The sequence below is a fragment of the Scylla paramamosain genome, chromosome 30 (assembly GCF_035594125.1).
Source record: "Scylla paramamosain isolate STU-SP2022 chromosome 30, ASM3559412v1, whole genome shotgun sequence".
Taxonomy (NCBI): domain Eukaryota; kingdom Metazoa; phylum Arthropoda; class Malacostraca; order Decapoda; family Portunidae; genus Scylla; species Scylla paramamosain.
In genome coordinates this window covers 12,379,747-12,401,614 of record NC_087180.1, presented here as the reverse complement: position 1 = coordinate 12,401,614, position 21,868 = coordinate 12,379,747, and the positions used below count along the sequence as shown (strand labels likewise).

The window sequence follows — 21,868 nt, the reverse complement described above, 5'->3', positions numbered from 1 at the left end:
GTGTGGAATGTGAATAAATACTCTTTTGGCCGAGTGTGGAGGTGTGTTGTTTATTTTCTCTCTCTCTCTCTCTCTCTCTCTCTCTCTCTCTCTCTCTCTCTCTCTCTCTCTCTCTCTTTCGTGTGGGTTATCAGCGGCTCTCTGGGTTATCAGGCTTCCCGTGGCGGAGGCTGACCACGGCCTCTTATCACTCAGGAAAACATCAATATCGCAAGTTAGTCCTAAGTGCTGTGGTATTAGCTTATTTTTTTCTTATGTGTGTGTGTGTGTGTGTGTGTGTGTGTGTGTGTGTGTGTGTGTGTGTGTGTGTGTGTGTGTGTGTGTGTGTGTGTGTGTGTGTGTGTGTGTGTGTGTGTGTGTGTGTGTGTGTGTGTGTGTGTGTGTGTGTGTGTGTGTGTGTGTGTGTCGTCACACCCTAAGTGAGCCCATGTATGGCAGGGATCAACGGCTTCCTTCTCCTCGGGGATCGTAGGCCTCGTTTTGGGAATATCTTAAATTGTGTGTGCGTGTGCGTGTGTGTGTGTGTGTGTGTGTGTAAATAAATAAATAAATATATATATATATATATATATATATATATATATATATATATATATATATATATATATATACGAGGTGTGTCATTAAAGTTCCAGGACTGGTGCCACACAAGTTTTATTTCACATCCAGGCTACAAACTATAGGTTATCTCCTTCGAAGTAATCCCCCTGGCACCGCATGCACTTGTCCATCCTTCTCTGCCAGGCTTGCATGCACTGCTGGAAGGATTCTTGCGGGATGCTCCTCAGCTCCGTCGTCACGGCCTTTTTGATGTCGTCCGCATCATCAAAACGGGTCCCCTTCATGACCTCCTTGAGCTTGGGGAAGAGGAAGAAGTCGCACGGAGCGAGGTCAGGTGAGTAGGGCGGTTGCTCCAGCACGGCGATGTTCTTCTTGGCCAAGAACTCTCTGATGCTCAGGGCATTGTGAGCAGGCGCATTGTCGTGGTGAAGCAGCCACGAGTTGCCCTGCCACAACTCCCGCCTCTTCTCGCGCACTGCACGAAGCAGACGCCGCAGTACTTCTTTGTACACATGTTGGTTGACTGTCTGGCCCTGTGGCAAGAACTCGCAGTGGACGATGCCCCTCACATCGAAGAAAGCGATCAACATGACCTTGAAGCTGGACCTGGACTGCCTTGCTTTCTTCGGCCGTGGCGACGCCGGACTCTTCCATTGAAGGCTCTGGCGTTTGGTCTCCGGGTCGTACTCAAATACCCAGGACTCATCGCCGGTGATGACTCTCCTGAGCAAGTCTGGTTCAGTTTCCAGACGCTCGAGGATGTCCTGACACACCTGCATGCGTCGTCCCTTCTGGTCATCGTTCAGGAGTCTCGGCACCATCTTCGCACAGACTTTCCGCATGCCCAGATCTTCAGTGATAATCTTCCACACGCTGTTGTGGTTCATGCCAAGCTCATCTGCGATCTTTCGAACAGTCAACCGACGATCGTCACGCACCATCTGCTTGACACGCTCAACATTGGCCTCATTCCTGCTCGTTGAGGGTCTTCCACTCCTGGGGTCATCTTCCACGTCCTCCCGGCCCTCTTTGAACCTCTTGCACCACTCAAAAACACGTGAGCGTGACATTGTCTCATCCCCGTACACTTTTTGCAGCATACCCAGTGCTTCTGACGGCGTTTTCCCCAACTGCACCAAAAACTTCAAGTTTGTTCGCTGTTCAGCGCTCATTGTTAAACGACCTGCAACAGAGGACATGATTTTAAAAGCACGTAAGAAAAAGATTAGTGACTGTAGAGGGTTGGGAGCGCAGTTGTATACTCCAGAAGGATTACTTTGAAGGGGAAATATGGTGGTTTGTGGCTTGGGTTTGAAATTCATCTTTTAGGACACCAGTCCTGGAACTTTAATGACACACCTCGTATATATATATATATATATATATATATATCGTAAGCCATCACCACTGCCGCGTCTGTCGGTCGCCACCAGCAGGAGCCTCGCTGCTGCTGCGTCGCGGGCTTCCATCACTCACGCTGTGAAACACCCACGAAATAACAAGTGTACGAGAACGATTCTGCTGCCGCCCCTTCTGCTCCACCACACACCCTCTCTCCCTCAACATATTCACAACGACTGCACATACATACATATATATATATATATATATATATATATATATATATATATATATATATATATATATATATATATATATATATATATATATATATTTGGTAGTGGCTGGCGCCTTTGAGCCGCGGGCAGGGTCGCCGCGGCCCCCTGGCGGCGGTGGTTATTAGTGCGTCTCGCTGCGTCTATGTATTCCATGTATTCTGTGTAACTATGTATTCCTCCATGTATTTGTTGGAGGCGGTGCCGTGCTGGTGTTGATCTCGGCCTTGGAGCAGCGGACTGGAATTCCTGCCCTGCAGCTGCCTCAATATATATATATATATATATATATATATATATATATATATATATATATATATATATATATATATATATATATATATAAAAACGTCTCTCTCTCTCTCTCTCTCTCTCTCTCTCTCTCTCTCTCTCTCTCTCTCTCTCTCTCTCTCTCTCTCTCTCTCCCCCACAGGAGGCGCCTGACAAGTGCGTGCCTCGCCAGGGTGTCGGTGTCCGGCAGCCTCAGGGGGCGCCGCTCCAGAGCGGGGTTCCTCGTTGCATATCCGGCCTCATAATGTCCCTCTCTCGATGATTTTTTCTCTAGTAATTACCAAACTTAATGAGCCGGAAGCGCTGGAAGGTGATTAATAAGTCCGAATCAAGTAAATGACGCGGCATCAATGACGGACTTTTAGGCTCCAACTTGTGTGCCTCGCGGTGGGGGGAGGAATGAGGGACGAGTGGAGGGAGGGAGGCAGGGAGGGAGCGGTGGGGAGGCAAGGATGAACTTAAAGGGGGAAGGATGGGAAGACGATGACAAGGCAGGGGAAGGTAAGGCAGCACAAACAGCCATTCATTTGTAAATTATAACACCTTTCCATCACCTCACACCTCCACACCTCCACCTGCAACACTTCACCTGAAGCCACGCACCAGATCGCCTTACTCACACCTCACTCACACCTCACACAAACCCATAACCCAACCTTACACGCCTTGACCAACAGAATAAACCCACACGCACCCATCCACCTAACCCACAGCGATTCTCAACCACCCGCACTCGCTTCCACTCAGCCACCCTCACCCGCCTCCACCCTCAGCCGCGCTCACCCGCCCAAGGCCTCGGCGCGGCGGCAGACATCAACAACGCCAATCTAAAGACTTACAAATCGGCGTCGACCATTCAAGGAAGGTCCGGACGCGAGCAACGGGAATAAAGGAAGATAAATGGAGAATAATGCTATGATAAATGAAGAATAATGCCATGATAAATGCGTGACGGGCGAGGAGGAAAGGTGGAGGGGCCGGAGGAGGAGGAGGAGGAGGAGGAGGAGGAGGAGGAGGAGGAGGAGGAGGAGGAGGAGGAGGAGGAGGAGGAGGAGGAGGAGGAGAAAGGGAGAATCTTGGGGGTTGATGGGAGGTAAGGATTCTCTTAAGGAAGACGAGTGAGCTTTGGTGTATGGGAGAGAGAGAGAGAGAGAGAGAGAGAGAGAGAGAGAGAGAGAGAGAGAGAGAGAGAGAGAGAGAGAGAGAGAGAGAGAGAGAGAGAGAGAGAGAGAGAGAGAGACTTCACTAACAACTAAATGAAAGGCTAACCATAACAAATGAGAAGAGGGAAACAAAAGAGTAAAACGTAACCAAGGGAGGGAAGGGAAGGAAGGAGGAAGGAAAGGGAGAAGGGGAAGGGAGGAAGGGGAAGAAGGGAGACGAGAGAAGGGTTGGCCTAGGGAAATTATGAAGGGAAGTGGGGTGAGGGTGAAGAGAAGAGGAGAGGGGAGAACAGGGGCAAAAAACAGGAGGAAGAAGAGAGGAAGAGAAAGAAAAAAAAAGAAGTAAAGAAGCAGATATGAAAATAAACTATAGACAAAGATTTTAATGACGAAGAAGAAAGAAAGAAAAAAAAAAGAGCATAGGTATTTTGTTTGCTTATTCTTCTTTCTTTCTTTGTTTTTGTATTCCTTCTTCCCACGTATGGCAGGTGACGTGGGATATTTCAAACAATCCATCTTCTACACCTAAATATACAAGTTTTTTCCCGCCGCCCTACTGATGGAAAAAGGTGAAAAAAAAAGAAGAAGAAAAATACGTGAAGAACAAACCATGCCAGAGAGAGAGAGAGAGAGAGAGAGAGAGAGAGAGAGAGAGAGAGAGAGAGAGAGAGAGAGAGAGAGAGAGAGAGAGAGAGAGAGAGAGAGAGAGAGAGAGAGAGAGGATTTTTTAAGATGAACCAATAACTACTACAGCAACCACAACAACAACAACAACAACAACAACAACAACAACAACAACAACAACTACTACTACTACTACTGCTAACAATAATAACATACAAATACGTGATAGGGAAGTGATGGGAAGGTAAATTTGTATAGAACCAGGAAACTATACACCCATACCTTTCCCCTACAGGATAATGGAATGGGAAGGAGATAGGGAAGACGGAAGGAATGGAGGGCGTGGGGGGAGGGGAGGGGACCATGTATACACAGACCGCAGCGCTACACTCCGCTACACACCTTAGAATACACCTGCAGAGAACACACACATCTCATTAATTACCATATGTACACACACACACACACACACACACACACACACACACACACACACACACACACACACACACACACACACACACACACACACACACACACACACACACACACACACACACACACACAGAAGGGATCGGGTTTTCCACATGGTGTCGCAAAAATAAAAAAATTCTTGATCTTTATCTGCTAAAATAATTAATTCTTTATCTTTTATCAGCAGGTAGATAAGGTGGACAGAGGAACCTCTAATCTCTATCACTGAACACCTTTGCTTCCTTATTTAACTCTCTCTCTCTCTCTCTCTCTCTCTCTCTCTCTCTCTCTCTCTCTCTCTCTCTCTCTCTCTCTCTCTCTCTCTTGTCCCCCTCTTCTGTTCCCTCTTACTTCCACCTCCATTAGATGTTAATTTATTACCTCCATTTCCTTAAGTATCCTTCGATGTGTTATCATTTGATGTAATGTATAAATATTTCAATTTTTATCGTTTTTTTTTCATTTTTCTCTTTCTGTTTCATCCTCTTCTTCGCTTTTATATATTTGTTATCATTATTTGTTGCTATTTTTCGCTTTTCTATTATCTTCCTTGCTCTTATTTTTCGGTTTCATGATTTCGTTATCTTCTAAGCTTTTATTTCCTAGTATAATTTCTCTTTTTTTCTTTTTCGTTCACTTCTTTTCTCTTATTCTTCAGTTTCATTACTTGTTATTACTTTTCCTTTCTCTTTCTTATCATCTTCGCTCTTATAATTTTCTCTCTTAAGTATCAGAAGTGCACGTGATACCATTGCGTATTCATTAACTCCTCTTGTTCCTCTTAATAATAGGTCCCTTCGATCGCCTGATTCCCTCTCCCTCTCTCTTTCTCTCTCCCTTTAGTATGGTACGATTAAAAAAGAGGAACATATCTTACGTCTCTCAGTCTTTAATGTGACTCCTGCACCTTCTTATATATCATACTTAAATGCTGTTGCCTCATAAAAGCTTCAAGCACCCTCAAAACATCTTTAATCCTTTATATATTTGAATCAAATCCCTTATTTATTTCTACCACTTTAAATTGTAAAGTGAATCTACATCTTCTTCCTTGATACATACCTTCAAATGCTGAAATACTTCTTAAAATATACTTAATCTCTTAACGTTCTAAGTTAGATCCCTTGCTCTTTTTCCCTCTTTACACTTACTTCACTCTAACTGTAACACTGATCGTTTCTTTCCGTCCTAAAACTGTAACTTGAAATCCTTAAATAATTAACAAAACATCTTTAATCCTATAACATTTTAAATCCGATCCCTTGCCTTTTTGTTTATTTCTACCTCACTCACATTGTAACATCGATCTTTTTCTTTCTGGCCTTAAAACGTAACTTGAAATTCCTAAATACTTAACAAAAAAACATCCTTAATCACTTAACCTTTGGCATCGAATTCCTTACCCCTTGGCCTATTTTCTTTATCACTATGTTCAAATGCCACCCTTGATCTGCCACTTCACTTCTGAAACGGAACTTCAAAAGCATCAAATACTCCTTAACACACCCTTACCTTCGTGACCCTTTGAATCAAAACTCTTATCCTCCTTCCTTCTCTTCAGCCACCTCACTCAAATTACACCATCGATCTTGCCCCCCTCACCCCCCTCCCAACAACAACAACAACAACAAACTAAAAAAAAAAAAAAAGGGAAATCAGAACCACCAAACACTTAAAAAAAAAAGAAAAAAGAAAAACACCCTTAGCTCCCTTTACACTTAGCATCAAATTCCTTTACATTACCTCGCATCATTACTTTAAAAACAAAAAGGTAAAAAAAAAAAAAAAAAAGCCGCTTCTTCGTGATCTCTAGAGAGTCAATAACGCCTTTTTTTCCCTCTTTCAAGTGAATCCAGGAGGCCGCCCAGGTGTGTGGCGTTACCTGAGCGAGGAGGCACCACAAACACTGGCCAGGTGTGATGGAGGGCCAGGTGAGGAGAGGGGGAGAGATATAGGGGTGCAGAGTTGGGGGGAGAAAAGGGCAGGTGAAGAGGTAAGGAAAGGGTGAAGTGAAGGGGGTGAAGGAAGGTGTAAGTTTATCTACAGGCAGGTGTAGAAGAGGAGGAGGAGGAGGAGGAGGAGGAGAACGAGGAGGAGGAGGAGGAGGAGGAGGAGGAGGAGGAGGAGGAGGAGGAGGAGGAGGAGGAGGAGGAGGAGGAGAGATAAATATCGTAAAGTTGCAAGGGCACTGAGGAGAACAAGATGCAAAAAAAGATGATGAAAGAAAGAAAAAGCAAGGGCGCAGAAGAGAGAGTGAGAGAAAGAAAGAGAGAAAGAAAGAGCAAAAAAGTTGGCAGACGAGCACAGGAATGAAGATGATGCAAGGGAAGAAGTGTAACAGGAATGAAGAGAAGACGAGTAACGAGAGAGAGAAGCAGAGAGCGAGAGAGAGAGATAGGAAAAAAAAAGAAGAAAAAAGAAAACGGCTCAGGAACGTAAGAGATAAAGAGGAAGAAGAGAAAAATAAATACAAATAAGCCTAGAAACGTGAATACCAAGGAGGGCACGAGGGACGGCAAGAAATATGGAAAAACAAATACACAAGAGGAGGAGGAGGAGGAGGAGGAGATAGGAGGGAAGGAGGGAAGGAGGGAAGGCTGGAGGGAGGGAGCAAATGTATGTGTGGAGGGAAGGAGTGTGGTCATGTTGGTTCAGGAGAAAATTCGGTTCCTATGGACGGAAAGTGAGGTGTGGCCAGACCAAATATAAAGCTTTGTTTACATTTGTCTTCTGGCGGGACAGAGGCCACTGACCCCCTTCACCCTACTCTCTCTCTCTCTCTCTCTCTCTCTCTCTCTCTCTCTCTCTCTCTCTCTCTCTCTCTCTCTCTCTCTCTCTCTCTCTCGTAATTTACCTCTCACCACTTTCCCCCATCTAACTCTCACACCCTGGCCCGTCATCACCCGAGCTTCCTTTTCACCCTATATTTCCAAGCCACACTAAAAGTCCCCGGCGCCCTAATCTCCCAGGCAGCCCCGGCACTCACCCTGACATCATACTTCCACCCTTACGACCCTCAGGTAAAAGGCACAGCAGGTAACATCACTCCTGATATGCTAAGTTCATCTCCACGTTAGTACAGGGGAGCATAGCATCATCTTACCCCCTCCCCCGTACCTGCCCCCCGTGCCTCCCCCGGTCATTAACACAGGTAAACATAGAGGGGACTCCGTAATCACAGCCAGCCAAGTCATGTCCCGAAGGAAACTCATTATTATCGAACACAAATGAGAGGCGAGTCTCATTATATCATATATATTACCACCCGCCTATCATTATGTTCTTGAGCCCGAGTCATACCGGCGGAGTATTATGGTCCATCGCGGCGTCCACTCATTATCTCATTATTATTACAACTTAGTATCATGAATTCACTCCACACGGTCACTTTCGCCGCTCAGCTTCATCGCCGCGTCTCGCTATCACTTAGGACAGCGTGAGGGGACTCCAGCCCTCGACCGCCGCAGTGTTGTGTCGCCGCCGCCCGCCGCCTAGACACACAAGAAGGAAGAGGGGCTATTTGTTGAAATATGAAGAACTGCCTGTAGGAGTGATGTGCTAAAGAGGAGTATTATATGAAAGGAATGTATCGTAACAGCGTGAGGAGAAGTGAATGTTACGTGGGAGAAAAAAAACGTTTATTATAACTGACACGAAAGAATATTATGAAGAAGAAAGAGAAAATGAAATGGGAATAGCATAAGAATAAATAAATAAATAATAAGAGCGTGATGATAAAAGGAAATATTATGTGAAGAGAATATATGATAAAAAAAAAACACTGACAAGAGGGCACAGTATTATGTAAAAGAATATATGAAAAGAACAAAGCGGCGGAAAAAAAAATGTATCATAAGCAAGTAATGAAAAAGAATATAAGTTAAGGAAGCAATGAAAAAGAACAATATAAAGTAAAAAAAAATACATAACAAAGAAAAGGGAAAAACCACAAGAACAATATACTATAACAGAGAAAAAAGAGGATAATATATGAAAAAAGAGAATATGTTTGAAAATGAAAGTAAGTTAAAGAAAAAAAGGTTCATCTGGTTGTGCTGAGCTTGTTGGGCAGTAATGATATGATTATTTGGCGTGTGTGGCGTTTGTCCGTCGCTTTTAGTAGAAAGAACAACACAACGGGCAGGAAAATCATACCCTGCCACGCCAAGAACAAACGCACGTAACAAACACTGCCAGAGAGAGAGAGAGAGAGAGAGAGAGAGAGAGAGAGAGAGAGAGAGAGAGAGAGAGAGAGAGAGAGAGAGAGAGAGAGAGAGAGAGAGAGAGAGAGATAAAGAAAGAGAAGTCTAACCATAGGGTAAGAGACACGAGACGCGAGGGACCAGAGATAGAGACGAGAAAAAAATAAAGAAAACATCAAAAAAAGCAAGTCTGGCCTGGGCTATCCATCATGACGTCACGGTTTGTTTACATCGCACCCCAGTCTGCCCTTCCCTCTCACCCACCACTCCTCTCCCTTCCCTTCCCTTGCCTCCTGCCCTGACGGAAACTGGCGCGACAATGAAATATAATATAAAAGGCGACCCCTACACGCCTCGCACAATGACGCGGAAATGACAGCACAGTGAAATAAAAAAGGGAGTGAGGAGGGAGGGGGTGAAATGACGGTCATGTTCCGCACCCGAAGACGCCGAAGCCTAATAATAATGACGAGCGTGATGATGATGATGATAATGACGAGCTGAGGTGCCGCGGGGTCCGTCAAGATTAATTATTTTGATAAGGCATTGCAGCCACCCCGTCCGGCGGCCATTTATTCATATCAGGTGTAATGGTTATATAATAATAGAGGCAACGAAAGAAATGGATGACTCGAAATTGCGAACAGGAATGGAACTCTCTCTCTCTCTCTCTCTCTTGGAACACAGTTAATGGCGTCCTTTCTCACCTGGTGGCCTTCTGTGGCTATTTTTCTCCTCCTATTTATTATTTCGGGTGTGTCAGGGCCTGGCAAGGTGACGCAGGTAATATGGAACCACTTCTGTTCCACCTACTCCACTTCTCCTTAACCTAACCTCACCTAACCTAACCTCACCTAACCTAATCTAACCTCACCTCACCTAACCTAACTTAACCTTATCTAACCTAACCCAACCTAACCCAACCTAACCTTATCTTACTTAACCCAACCTAACGTAACCTAACCTAACCTAACTTAATCCAACCTAATGTAACGTAACGTAACGTAACCTAACCTTACCTAACTTAACCCAACCTAACGTAACCTATCTTCACCGAACCTAATTCAATCTAATCCAACTCAACCCAACCCAGCCTAACCTAACCTATCTTAACCGAACCTAATCTAACGTAACCTGTCTTAATTGAACCTAGTCTAACCCAACCAACCTAACCTATCCTAACCTTACCTAACATTATTTCAGGTGCATGAAGGCCTTTCAAGGTGACACAGGTGATACGAAACTGATATGCTCCACCTCCTCCGAACGTATCTGTTATTTTGGATGCGTGAAGAGCTGACAAGGCAAGATAGGTGATACAGAGGAGCTTACCTGCGCATCTCCTCCACCCTTACCTGGTCCAATACGCCCACACCTTAGTTCAATTAACCACCTGTGCGTACTAGTGCAAGCAGGTAACAAGAGTAGGTATAATTTATTTTTTTATCGCCTCATATCCTTTCTCTCCTTTTTCCTCCAGTCTCGCCTGCCGTGCCCTCCATCCATTGCCTCTCACCAGCTCGCCGCCAAAGGTCAGCGGGAGATAAAATTGCCATAAAATTATTTAGTGGCCGCTTCCCCCTCCGTGTGCCGTGAGGGGGCGCTTGTAAGTGAGAAAATGTTGCCATGTGTATCACTCCGCCCTTCTTACCATGTGCTGTTACTCTCTCTCTCTCTCTCTCTCTCTCTCTCTCTCTCTCTCTCTCTCTCTCAAGGTGACGCCACGGACAACATCTCTTACATTCTCCCTCTCCCATTCCCCTTCCTCTCCCGCATCTTTTCTCTCTCACTAAGCCCCTTCACCCCCTCCCCATTCACAACCCTCACGCCGCAGAAACCCCCCTTCAAACCCCCTTCAAGTCCGTACTAGGTTCACACAAATATACCAAAAACCATTCCACAACCACCCTCTCTGGTTCCCAAATTTTCCTATGGGCATGAACCGACGTATCCAAGGGAGCCTCACAGCTGGAGCGAAATAAACCTTAGGGGAAGTACGCGTAAGATCGGGTTTAGTCTTCGTAGAGGTGGCGCGGCTTAGGTTGGCGGTGAGTGGAGCTGGCATCATTGTGTAAGTCTGCTATGTTGATATGGCACGATAGGTTATCACTTTCCATTATAATATAACGTTCATAAGCACAGTGTGATAAGACTTTTATTGCTCTCTCTGATTATGAGAACAAAGACCTCAATCCTAGAATACGACTTGAGGGTTTGGTTGGAGGAGGAGGAGGAGGAGGAGAAGGAGGAGTGAAGGTGGGAGGGAGGAAAGGAAGGAAGGAAAGTGTTTGGTTGCCCTCTCTCTCTCTCTCTCTCTCTCTCTCTCTCTCTCTCTCTCTCTCTCTCTCTCTCTCTCTCCTAGATCTTATTCATGTAAGATTAGGGACAGCCAGACCACCATGTTGGAAGTATAGGGTCTAAGGTTTGTGTATTTATATAACCATGAACACACTCTCTCTCTCTCTCTCTCTCTCTCTCTCTCTCTCTCTCTCTCTCTCTCTGATGATTCGCTTAATTCACTGGCAGGACCTTTTCTTTTATCATCATTGCTCCTTCTTTCTCCTCCCTGTCCTTACTTACTAACTTCTCAACTTTGCCTCTCTCTCTCTCTCTCTCTCTCTCTCTCTCTCTCTCTCTCTCTCTCTCTAGCCAGGTATCACTTTCCCTCTTCCTCTCCTGTAAAGTATTCCTTCCTCCCTTCTCTTCCTCCAAAGTTATCAGCTGCACCTTCTCCCTCCTTCCCTTTCTGGCTATTTCTACTTCTCTTATCCTCTCAAAGTTATTCCTCTTCCTCTCCCCTTTCTCTCTCTCTCCCTCTCTCTGCTATTCAACCTCTCCCTTACCTTCCCTCAAAGCCATAAGTCCCCCCCATCTCTCTCTCTCTCTCTCTCTCACACTCCACTTCCCTCCACACCCTCCACCCCCTCTTGTCCACATTTTAGTCTGTGGTTTCGGCGAGTCAGTTAATTAAATCTTTAGCTTGGGTTCGGCACGGAAGGACATCAACACATGTTTGGCTCGGCTCACCTCGGCTTCACTCGGCTCAGGGGTCCGTGTCGGTTTACTTCGGCTCGTCTTGGTTAGGTTCGGTTCCTGGCTTGGCTTGTCTCGGCTCGCGCATCGTCGGGTTAATAACAGTCTGTCAATCAGTCGCGGCTCTGAGCTACGCGGTTTCGACTTTGCCGCGCCGCTGATGCCTCGCTTATCGATGCCTCGCGCCGCTCATTCCTGTTTGCGGCTCTTCTTTCCTTCGCTGGTTTGCATCTTTGGGTGTTTATTCACAAAGCCGGAGGAGTACTGAGAGAGAGAGAGAGAGAGAGAGAGAGAGAGAGAGAGAGAGAGAGAGAGAGAGAGAGAGAGAGAGAGAGAGAGAGAGAGAGAATGCCTAATATACTAACCCAAGACTAAACGAATATGCAAATAAATGTGAAAACAGACTAAACAAATCAGCAAATAACGTGTATAACAAATTCACGAACAAAAAAAAATAAATAAATAAAGAGAAAAAAAAACATGCACATAACGAACTCGAAAAATAACAACACACTCACTCACTTCTACAACGAATACACTAATCGACGAATGCGCTAATAAATGCACGGACGGCTATATTCGTGTGTGTGTGTGTACGTACGTATACATCCAGCTCTCCTCCCGCAAGCCTCGCCCCACCTAACGTAACGAGTTTCATTTGTTTTGTCTGTGGCGCAGCTCGCTTTGTCTGTCTGGCTGTCGGTGCGTCTGTATATAATCTACGAAACCTTTGGCTTGTGGGTGTGGCTCTGAGGATGATGAAATGAGGCGATGAAGATATGACCCCTTTGTGTGTGTGTGTGTGTGTGTGTGTGTGTGTGTGTGTGTGTGTGTGTGTGTGTGTGTGTGTGTGTGTGTGTGTGTGTGTGTGATTCTTTAATGCCAATCGAGCCTGTGAGAGCCTGCAGGTGTGTTAAGGTTTGGAAGCAGTGTTGGGGGGTGGACGAGGCACAAGAGGGAGCCAAAGGGGAATTAGTAGGGTGAAAAAAAATGATCGGTACTTTGCGTTACTTGGTGTGAGTGAGAAAAAATGGGGTTTGCATGCGTGGGGTTCTGTGGAATGGGTGAGGTTTGAACGGGAAATGAGTATAAAGAAATACAAGAATAGACAGATAAATGGATAAATGATGAGAAGTAAAGGTAGAGACAAGGGCTGACGAAATAACGAGAGAATGTAAACTATGCATGTGTGGAAAGTTTATATGTGGGTGTGTGGGTGGATAGGTACACATGTGCAAAAACTAAATGATGGTGTTAAATAAGAAAAGGAAAGTTGAGAGATTAGGAAAAAAAATTGCAAATGCTTGAATGAATGGACAAGACATGACTATCAGTGAGTAGAGGCTGCTGAGAGGAAGGAATTGAAGTTAAAAGGAACGAAAGGAAGGAAAGTCAAGAGGAAAGAAGCAGAAAAAGAGATATAGGAAAGAATAGGCAAGATGTTAGAGTGGTATGGAAGGAAGGCAGAAAGGAGAGGAAGATAAGGAAAAGGAAAGGTTAAAGGCTAGAATGGCTGAGTGAGACGGGATGGTTCAAAGGAAGAGACGAAGATGAGGAAAAGGAATTGAGGTTACAATGGCTGGCTGGGATTGATGAAAGGCAAAAGGAAAGCAAGAATGAGGAATAGAAGAGATGTTATACTAGGATGGTTGGTGGAGCTGGAAGGCTGGAGGAGTGAGAGGAAGGGACAAGATGGAAGAAGAGGGAGAGAGGTTAAGTTAGTGTGGTTTCTGGAAAGGAAGACATGAAATGGAAGAAGAGGAGAAAGAGAGATTAAGCCGGCATAGAGGGCTGGAAGAACAAGAAGAAGGCATGAAATTAAATGAAAAGAAAAGAGAAAGGGACATTATGTTAGCATGGAAGGCTGGAAGAGAGAGAAGATGTGAGATAGAAAAGGAGGAGAGGGAGAGAGGAAGAGAGGGAGAGAGGGAGAGAGGTTAGGCTAGTATGGTTGCTGGAGTGGGATGGCGTTAAGGGGGTGGGGGTCAGCGCACGGACGGCCCGACGCAGCGTGGTACAAAACAATAATCAAGTCTGGTGCCTTTTCTTCCTCCTTTTATTAATCACATTCTCCCCGACAATCAAGATCCGTCACTCGTCATAACGCGACCCATTAATCTCGGCGGCGTAACCCGTAATTAATACCCTAAATGAAAAATCTATTCAAGAATAACAGAAACTAATGAGGAGGCGGGGAATTCTCTCTCTCTCTCTCTCTCTCTCTCTCTCTCTCTCTCTCTCTCTCTCTCTCTCTGGTTATCATGGAGGAAAAACATAATTGTAGACCAAAAGAATGAGGAAGAAAGAGAGAGATGTAAAAGATAGAAAACTGAAGATAATTATAAGAAAGAGACACAATAAACAAGTTCTCAAGGAAAAATATGAAGAGATAAACAAGAAAACAAATACTTGCATAAACTAGTAAAGCGTAAACAAAGAGACAGACAGGGGGAGGAAAGGAGCGGAGGAGGAGGGAGAGGAGGAGGAGGAGAAGGAGAGGTGGAGAAGAAGGAGGCGGAGAGATGGAGAGATGAAGAGAGGAAAGAACGAAGGTGGAATACCAGAGAGAGAGAGAGAGAGAGAGAGAGAGAGAGAGAGAGAGAGAGAGAGAGAGAGAGAGAGAGAGAGAGAGAGAGAGAGAGAGAGAGAGAGAGAGAGAGAGCAGGGCCTGTGTTGAGTCTTGTCTTGCGAGCGGTTATGATGACCTTCGGATAATCCAAGTATTGCTTCACCCTCTCTTTAATTACCGTCTTTATAGCCCCGTCTGACCCGCCGCTCAAACCCACGCGCGCATTTCCTTTCGCGCCAAAACGAAACACAAAGCTTGCAGACAAAAAGACAGACGAGTCTCCTACGTGTTCCATACCAGCGCCTTTGTTCCCTTTACTTCCTCCTTAATTTTTTCCATTTTTGGTGTCAGTTCGTTCATCTTTGTATTTAATTACGGAGACTTTGTACTGCGGGGCGGAGGTTTTGTTTTGGTTTTGTTGTGTGAGGATGTTTGGGCTCGCAATGGCCTGTGTCTCAAGTACTGATGAGGACCGCTTTGTTCTGGGCTGCGGCGGGGTGGGAGGAGGCTGTATTGGGCTATTTTGTGCTAGTACTTGCCTGGGAAGCGGCGGTATTGGGCTATTTAGTGATGGTGCTCAGCTGGGGAGAGGCAGTGTTGGGCTATTCTGTGTTAGTACTTGGCGTGTTGGGCTAGGGAAGGATGGTATGGAGTTATGGCGAGATAGTAAATTGTTTAGGTCATTTAGCGACCGTTGTGTTAGGCTGGTTGGCTGTACTCCACTTGTAATGGGCTGTGCGGGGCTGTAAAACACTGAGCGAGGCGCTGTGCCCGCCGCTGTACACCCAGAAACACGCTGCGCCAGGAATGTGTTGTGATCGAAACACAATGGAACACTATGTACTGAGGGTCTATGTCGAAACTTTTTGCGTGACACTGTACATACGCACTCACCCTTGACACCCGGGCCCCAGTAATTATGAAAGCTGACTCACTGTAACGGGACACGACTTAACGCATTTATATAAATATACAGCAAAAAAATAAATAAATATATGCATACAAGCGTTTCTTTGACGCGAACACCAAGGAAAGGAACCAACTACGCTATTTCTTGCGAGGACTCACTCACTACTGCTTACTCACAGTGTTGCAATTAACTAACTTGTGTTGCCTAACTTGCCTTACGTTGCATAATAGCTTGCATACGGCGCTGGAATGACTGAGGCTGTACTGAAGTGACTTGTACCACATTGTGACTTGAGCTACGGGGTACTGACTTGTCCAGCGCTAGAGTGACTTACCAACCCGGGGAACAGAGTGAGTTGTATTAGACTAACCAGCAACAGTAAAAAATCTAAGTCAGTAAAACAAAAACTACACCAGTACGGGGAACATGAGACGGAAAATGAGAAGAACATGATAAAGGAGAAAGACGAGGAGGGCAACGATGACATGGGCGAAGAAGAGAGAGAGAGAGAGAGAGAGAGAGAGAGAGAGAGAGAGAGAGAGAGAGAGAGAGAAGGAGGGAGAGAGAGAGAGAGAGAGAAATGGCGGTAGGTGTAAGAGACCAGCGGGAGGGAGATGTGAATGTGAGAGAGAATGAGAGGGAGAAGGAGAAAGAAAGAGAGAGAGAGAGGGAGGGAGAGGGTAGAGGGAGGATGTAATAAATTCTTCTTTTAAAGCAACTATTAAATCTGCAAGCCAAATATCGCACACGGGGCCGGGCAGCTTGTTGGGAGGGGCGCGCCAGGACTGCCAAGATTATAATAAGACTTCATACAAGCTCTTAGAGAATACTGATGCCGGCGTAATTACAGGCCTGACTCGCCCCAATGGCACTGACTAAACGGCCAACGAAGTCACCTCTTGCAGGGAGTCACTCAGATGCAAACCTGGGCCAGCCACACCTGCTCCGCGCCACACACCTGAGCACTTATGGAAGGTGTGGGATGGAGAGAGAGAGAGAGAGAGAGAGAGAGAGAGAGAGAGAGAGAGAGAGAGAGAGAGAGAGAGAGAGAGAGAGAGAGAGAGAGAGAGAGAGAGAGAGTAATGTAAGGAAGAGAGCACGGAGATGTAGGTTGTTAAGGAAGGCAGGGGAGGGTGAAGGGAAATTATTATAACACAACGTAAGCCTGAACTACACTTGCAAGGAGGAGGAGGAGGAGGAGGAGGAGGAGGAGGAGGAGGAGGAGGAGGAGGAGGACAAGAAGGACGAGGAGGAAGGAGAAGATAAGGAAGAAGACGAAGGCGTGGAGGACAAGAAGGATGCTGATGACGACGAGGGAGATAAGGAGGAGGAAGAGAAAGAGGAGGAGGAGGAGGAGGAAAGGAATGAAGGAAAAGCGTTGTAAACATTTATCAGGTTGAGAATAAAGACAACACCAGAGAGAGAGAGAGAGAGAGAGAGAGAGAGAGAGAGAGAGAGAGAGAGAGAGAGAGAGAGAGAGAGAGAGAGAGAGAGAAAGGAGGGGAAGGGATGGGTGATCGGAGGCAGTGAAAGGAGAGGGATATGCGGGGAGATATATAGAGAGAAAGGGGATGGAGGGGGAAGAGAGAGAGAGAGAGAGAGAGAGAGAGAGAGAGAGAGAGAGAGAGAGAGAGAGAGAGAGAGAGAGAGAGAGAGAGAGAGAGAGAGAGAGAGAGAGAGAGAGAAACAACTCCCCCTCTCCCTCACTCACATTTATGCACATCATAACAAAAACAATCAGACAAAAACACAAGAGCAACGCCCAGTCGTAACATTTCAATGCGTCCCCCCAATACACACACACACACACACACACACACACACACACACACACACACACACACACACACACACACACACGTACATATACACAATTATAACAGCACCACCCTCCTCCCTTAGGAAAAAAAAAAGGAAAAAAATTACACTCTCCTATTCAAAAGAAAGGAAAAAAAAGGAAGGAAATAAAAGGGTGACAGCATGACACACAAACACTCACGCAATACTAGTGAAGGTAAAACGTAAATAACTAAATAAATAAACAAACAAACAAACAGAGTGAATACCTTAATTAATCAGCTAAAAACGCCTCCCATAACACCCACAGGTAATGATGTATTGGAAAATTACTGGAAAAATACTTATAAAAACAAATAAATAAATAAAATAAATAAAAATAAATAAAAACAAGAACGGAAGATCACAACAAATAACAATGGGCAACAGTTAACTAATCCAGACGCGCCGAGAAAAACACACAACGTGAAATCCAAACAGTGCGCAGCGCGGAATGAGGACAGAGGCAGCCAGGACCTCTGCCCCGCCCCGCCCCGCTTCCTTTTACACCTCCATCGACGCTACCAAGGGTTAAAACTGCAAATAAACCTGTGCGCTGATGGGAGACGGACAGGATAAACCATTAGGAGGAGGAGGAGGAGGAGGAGGAGGAGGAGGAGGAGGAGGAGGAGGAGGAGGAGGAGGCATACACAGGGTGGTGCTGTATGAGTATCACGTGGAAACAGCGATGGGATTATTATTTTTTTCTTTTTTTACGAGGAACCAACTTGCTATTGCTTTATGTAACTGCTGGTACCGCTGCCCCTGCTAGTCTCTCTCTCTCTCTCTCTCTCTCTCTCTCTCTCTCTCTCTCTCTCTCTCTCTCTCTCTCTCTCTCTCTCTCTCTCTCTCTCTCTCTAACGCGTCTATGACTTTTTATTCTTTTCCTTTACGTAACTTCAGCTCGAGGGATGATTAAACCGAAACACACACGGCCGATCCTCCCGTGCAGTGAGCAACTCGTGTTAGCCTTGAGCCTCCCTCCCTCTCCCTCTCTCCCTCCCTCCCTGACTCCTGACCCCCGACACGAACGATTCTTCATCTCTTACTCCCCCTCCCCCCTTTTTTCCACCCTCACTCACTCTCTCTCTTATCACAACTAAAATACATTTTCTGAATAGAGAATCGGGCGGCTGAGAACAATGAGGGATGTATCACTGAGCCTGTCAATGGCGCTCCACACAATCGCCCGTGCCCTTCTCTCTCACGACTGAAGGGGGAGGCCGACAGCTGTTTAAATCGCCAGGAAATGCTCACGTCAGAGGCTGATAAACAAACCAGCGGCCTCAGAGGATGTGTATATATTCCTATTTATAAGGAATGTAAACTTGGCTGTCTGGGTGGCCGGAAGAGAGGAAAGGGAGCCACTAATCTTCCATGCCGATTACTGCTCTTAAAATGTTAATTCTTTTTCTTTTTTTCCTCATCGTTTTTCATGGCGATTTGAGTTTCTTTTGTTCGAGTCTAGAAACAATTTAGGTTCTTTTTCACGTAGTTGTTTGTGTGTTACCTTGCAAGACTTCTCCGGATTATTACTCTTAAAAAAAACAACATGGAAAACTTCTACTTTTTTTTCTTCGTATCTAACGGTAAATTTTCTTGTATCTAGCAACTTCATTGGCTTACTTGCAACACTTCTGATAAACACTGCAGCAGGATCCGTTCACCCAATACCTGTGTGTACCTGTCCTGAGGTTACATGTACGAGCACCTTTGAACTCGACAACGGAAATGCAAATAAATTCCGCGTACGATTTAAGGCGACACATACATACATACATAAACACACATGACTCCCACGTGTTCCGATTGCCGCGGGACCAAAGACCGACTGGATTTCTTTCACGCAAGCCGACAGGTAATTGGAAATCCCCGAAGAGATCAATGGCACTGTTGTGTGGCGTGAGTACCTGTGTGTGTGTGAGGGGGGTGTCAAGATTAGTGTGTGTGTGTGTGTGTGTGTGTGTGTGTGTGTGTGTGTGTGTGTGTGTGTGTGTGTGTGTGTGTGTGTGTGTGTGTGTGTGTGTGTGTGTGTGTGCCTTTAGTATCACCGCCACGACTATAAAACGAGCATAGTGAGTGTGAGGAAAACAGAGCAGACATTAGAGAGAGACCAAGAGGAATGAGGAAGCATTTAGAGGGACTTGCTTTGGGAAGTGGCGGGGGAGAATAAATCCGGCAAAGGTTTGCACCCGCCCACTCACTCACTCGAGTCACCGTCCCGCCAGCCAAAAAGAGCAAAACACAGTTAACCAAACACATAATTAAAACAAAACAAATAATGAAACATAGTGGAGAAACATTTACCTCCCGCAGAGTCCACCGCCGCCACTAACATATTTAAGTGACGGGACCACACGCACTAGTACCCAATTATTACACTCTAATTTACTTTCTTTTCGACAGGTGGACGTGAAACTCGAGTCAAACCGGACGAAACAAAAGGCGAGTCTGCCCTTCACACGGCCGCCCCTCCCGGCCCGGCGCGAGGCCACCTAAGGTTATAGTTCACCGCACCCAACTTTGTTTCCACCTCTGTCCATTTCCACCCAAAATAAATCACACAAAAAGGGCAAACGCTAAGGTACCGAGGCTCTGATTGGCTGAGACTCCGAAGCCTAAAGTTATGGTATGTATTTATGTGAAGGGCAAGTCTTAGGCAATGAGGACAGGGTGGGTGAATGATACGGGTGTGGCCGGGCCGTGAGGGGCGGTGAGGGGCACACGTGGCTACAGGCAAAACAGGTACTGACCAGCCATTGAGGTTCCCATCCAGTGGTGCGAAGACTCCAGCAGCTTGGCCTGTGGGGAGAGAAGAGGCGTGAGTCCATTGTACAAACACAGATATACATAATTGTTCATCCTCACTAATCCTTAACGTGTTTTCCTGCAAGTAGTGATGCAAGGGAGAGATAAAACTGCTTAACTGCTTCAAAGAGAGTATCAAGACATTTCTGAGATTAAATTGGTCAACTTTTTGGTGTCTTATCCTATAATTATCTTTCTGGGAGCAACATATTGAACGTTTTTTTCCTAATGTTTGTGGCAATGACCAGATTCCTTAGCACGTAAAGAAATATTAAGAAATAAATGACACCACTTTAAAAATAGACGCTTAACACACACACACACACACACACACACACACACACACACACAGTAAAAAAAAAAAAAAAAAAAATAATAATGACAAGCCAGAGAGATCAATAAACGAAAACCAACACAAACACAACAAGAACATGAGTCAAGCAACAATACTCTCCTACATGGATTCTAAACCTCACAAAAACACCCTCCATGCTGACCACACGCCAATCACGCCTCTATGCACCAACACAACACTACTCACTTCCCCTTGAGCCACCATCACGCACCTTCACGCCTTCAGTTTCTCGTGTAGTAAAACAGCACATAAAAAATTAACCAACCTCTGGGGGATCTACACGAAGATGAGAACTTATAATTTTTTGGTTATGAGCGAGTTGGGTGAGCAGTATGTATCGTTTCGTCAGTAGTAGTATCACTCGCAGCGGAGACACAAACAGTGGTACTCGTGACGCCGCTGTTGCCGCTGTTGTATCTACACATAAGCAAACATTGATAGCGTCTTCTCACTTAATTATATACAGCCGTTAAAGTTAAGCAGCTGTGACACATAATACACAGAAACACAATACACCTGACAATCTCTCTCTCTCTCTCTCTCTCTCTCTCTCTCTCTCTCTCTCTGCAAATAAACACTCCCGAACTCTGTTTCTTCATACAGTTATATACAGAGACAAGAAAGGCGAGTACAGAGACGTGACAAAGAGGACAAAAGACAATACGAGCGATATACAGATCTTGTTACACACACACACACACATACACACACACACACACACACACACACACACACACACACACAATAGCGGCACAAAGCAATATCAGTAATTATTTTCTATTCAGTTATTTATTTATACACTGATTTTTCTTATATAAGCCCATTCACCTGATATATTTTTGATAAGATGGGTTGCCTTATCGAGATAAGTAAACACATCTTACCTTTTGCCCCTCTCTCTCTCTCTCTCTCTCTCTCTCTCTCTCTCTCTCTCTCTCTCTCTCTCTCGTCACTACTTCCTTGTCCCTTTTGCGCTGCGGGTCATGTGCCACAAGAGGAGGAGGAGGAGGAGGAGGAGGAGGAGGAGGAGGAGGAGGAGGAGGAGGAGGAGGAGGAGGAGGAGGAGGAGGAGGAGGAGGAGGGTATGCTATATTACACTTCATCAAGGTAGGCTCACTCACAACATAATTAGCTCAGTTCGATAACCGCCCTCCTCTCTCTCTCTCTCTCTCTCTCTCTCTCTCTCTCTCTCTCTCTCTCTCTCTCTCCTAACCTACACAGCAACCTCTCACTTCCTCCTCCTCCTCCTCCTGCTGCTGCTGCTGCTGCTGCTGCTCTCAATATAAGCTGGTGATAACTAACTGAAGCACCAATACAAAACTCTAATTATCTCGCCGCGGTCACATTTAATACTCCAGAGAATGATGAGAAGGATCAACTATTTTGTTATTAATTTTCGCTCACTGCCAGGCTTGACTAAGAAGGG

The 21,868-nt window shown here is 45.5% G+C and overlaps 1 protein-coding gene across 1 annotated transcript in view; it reads right to left on the bottom strand.

Moving 5' to 3' along the window:
• Positions 1–21,868, bottom strand: part of LOC135115846 (myb-like protein Q) — a 209,441-nt gene that overhangs the window by 89,446 nt on the left and 98,127 nt on the right. The window contains exon 3 of the mRNA XM_064032859.1: positions 20,033–20,081. Within this exon, the coding sequence (XP_063888929.1) occupies positions 20,033–20,081 (49 nt within the window). The remainder of the gene's footprint in view (positions 1–20,032; positions 20,082–21,868) is intronic.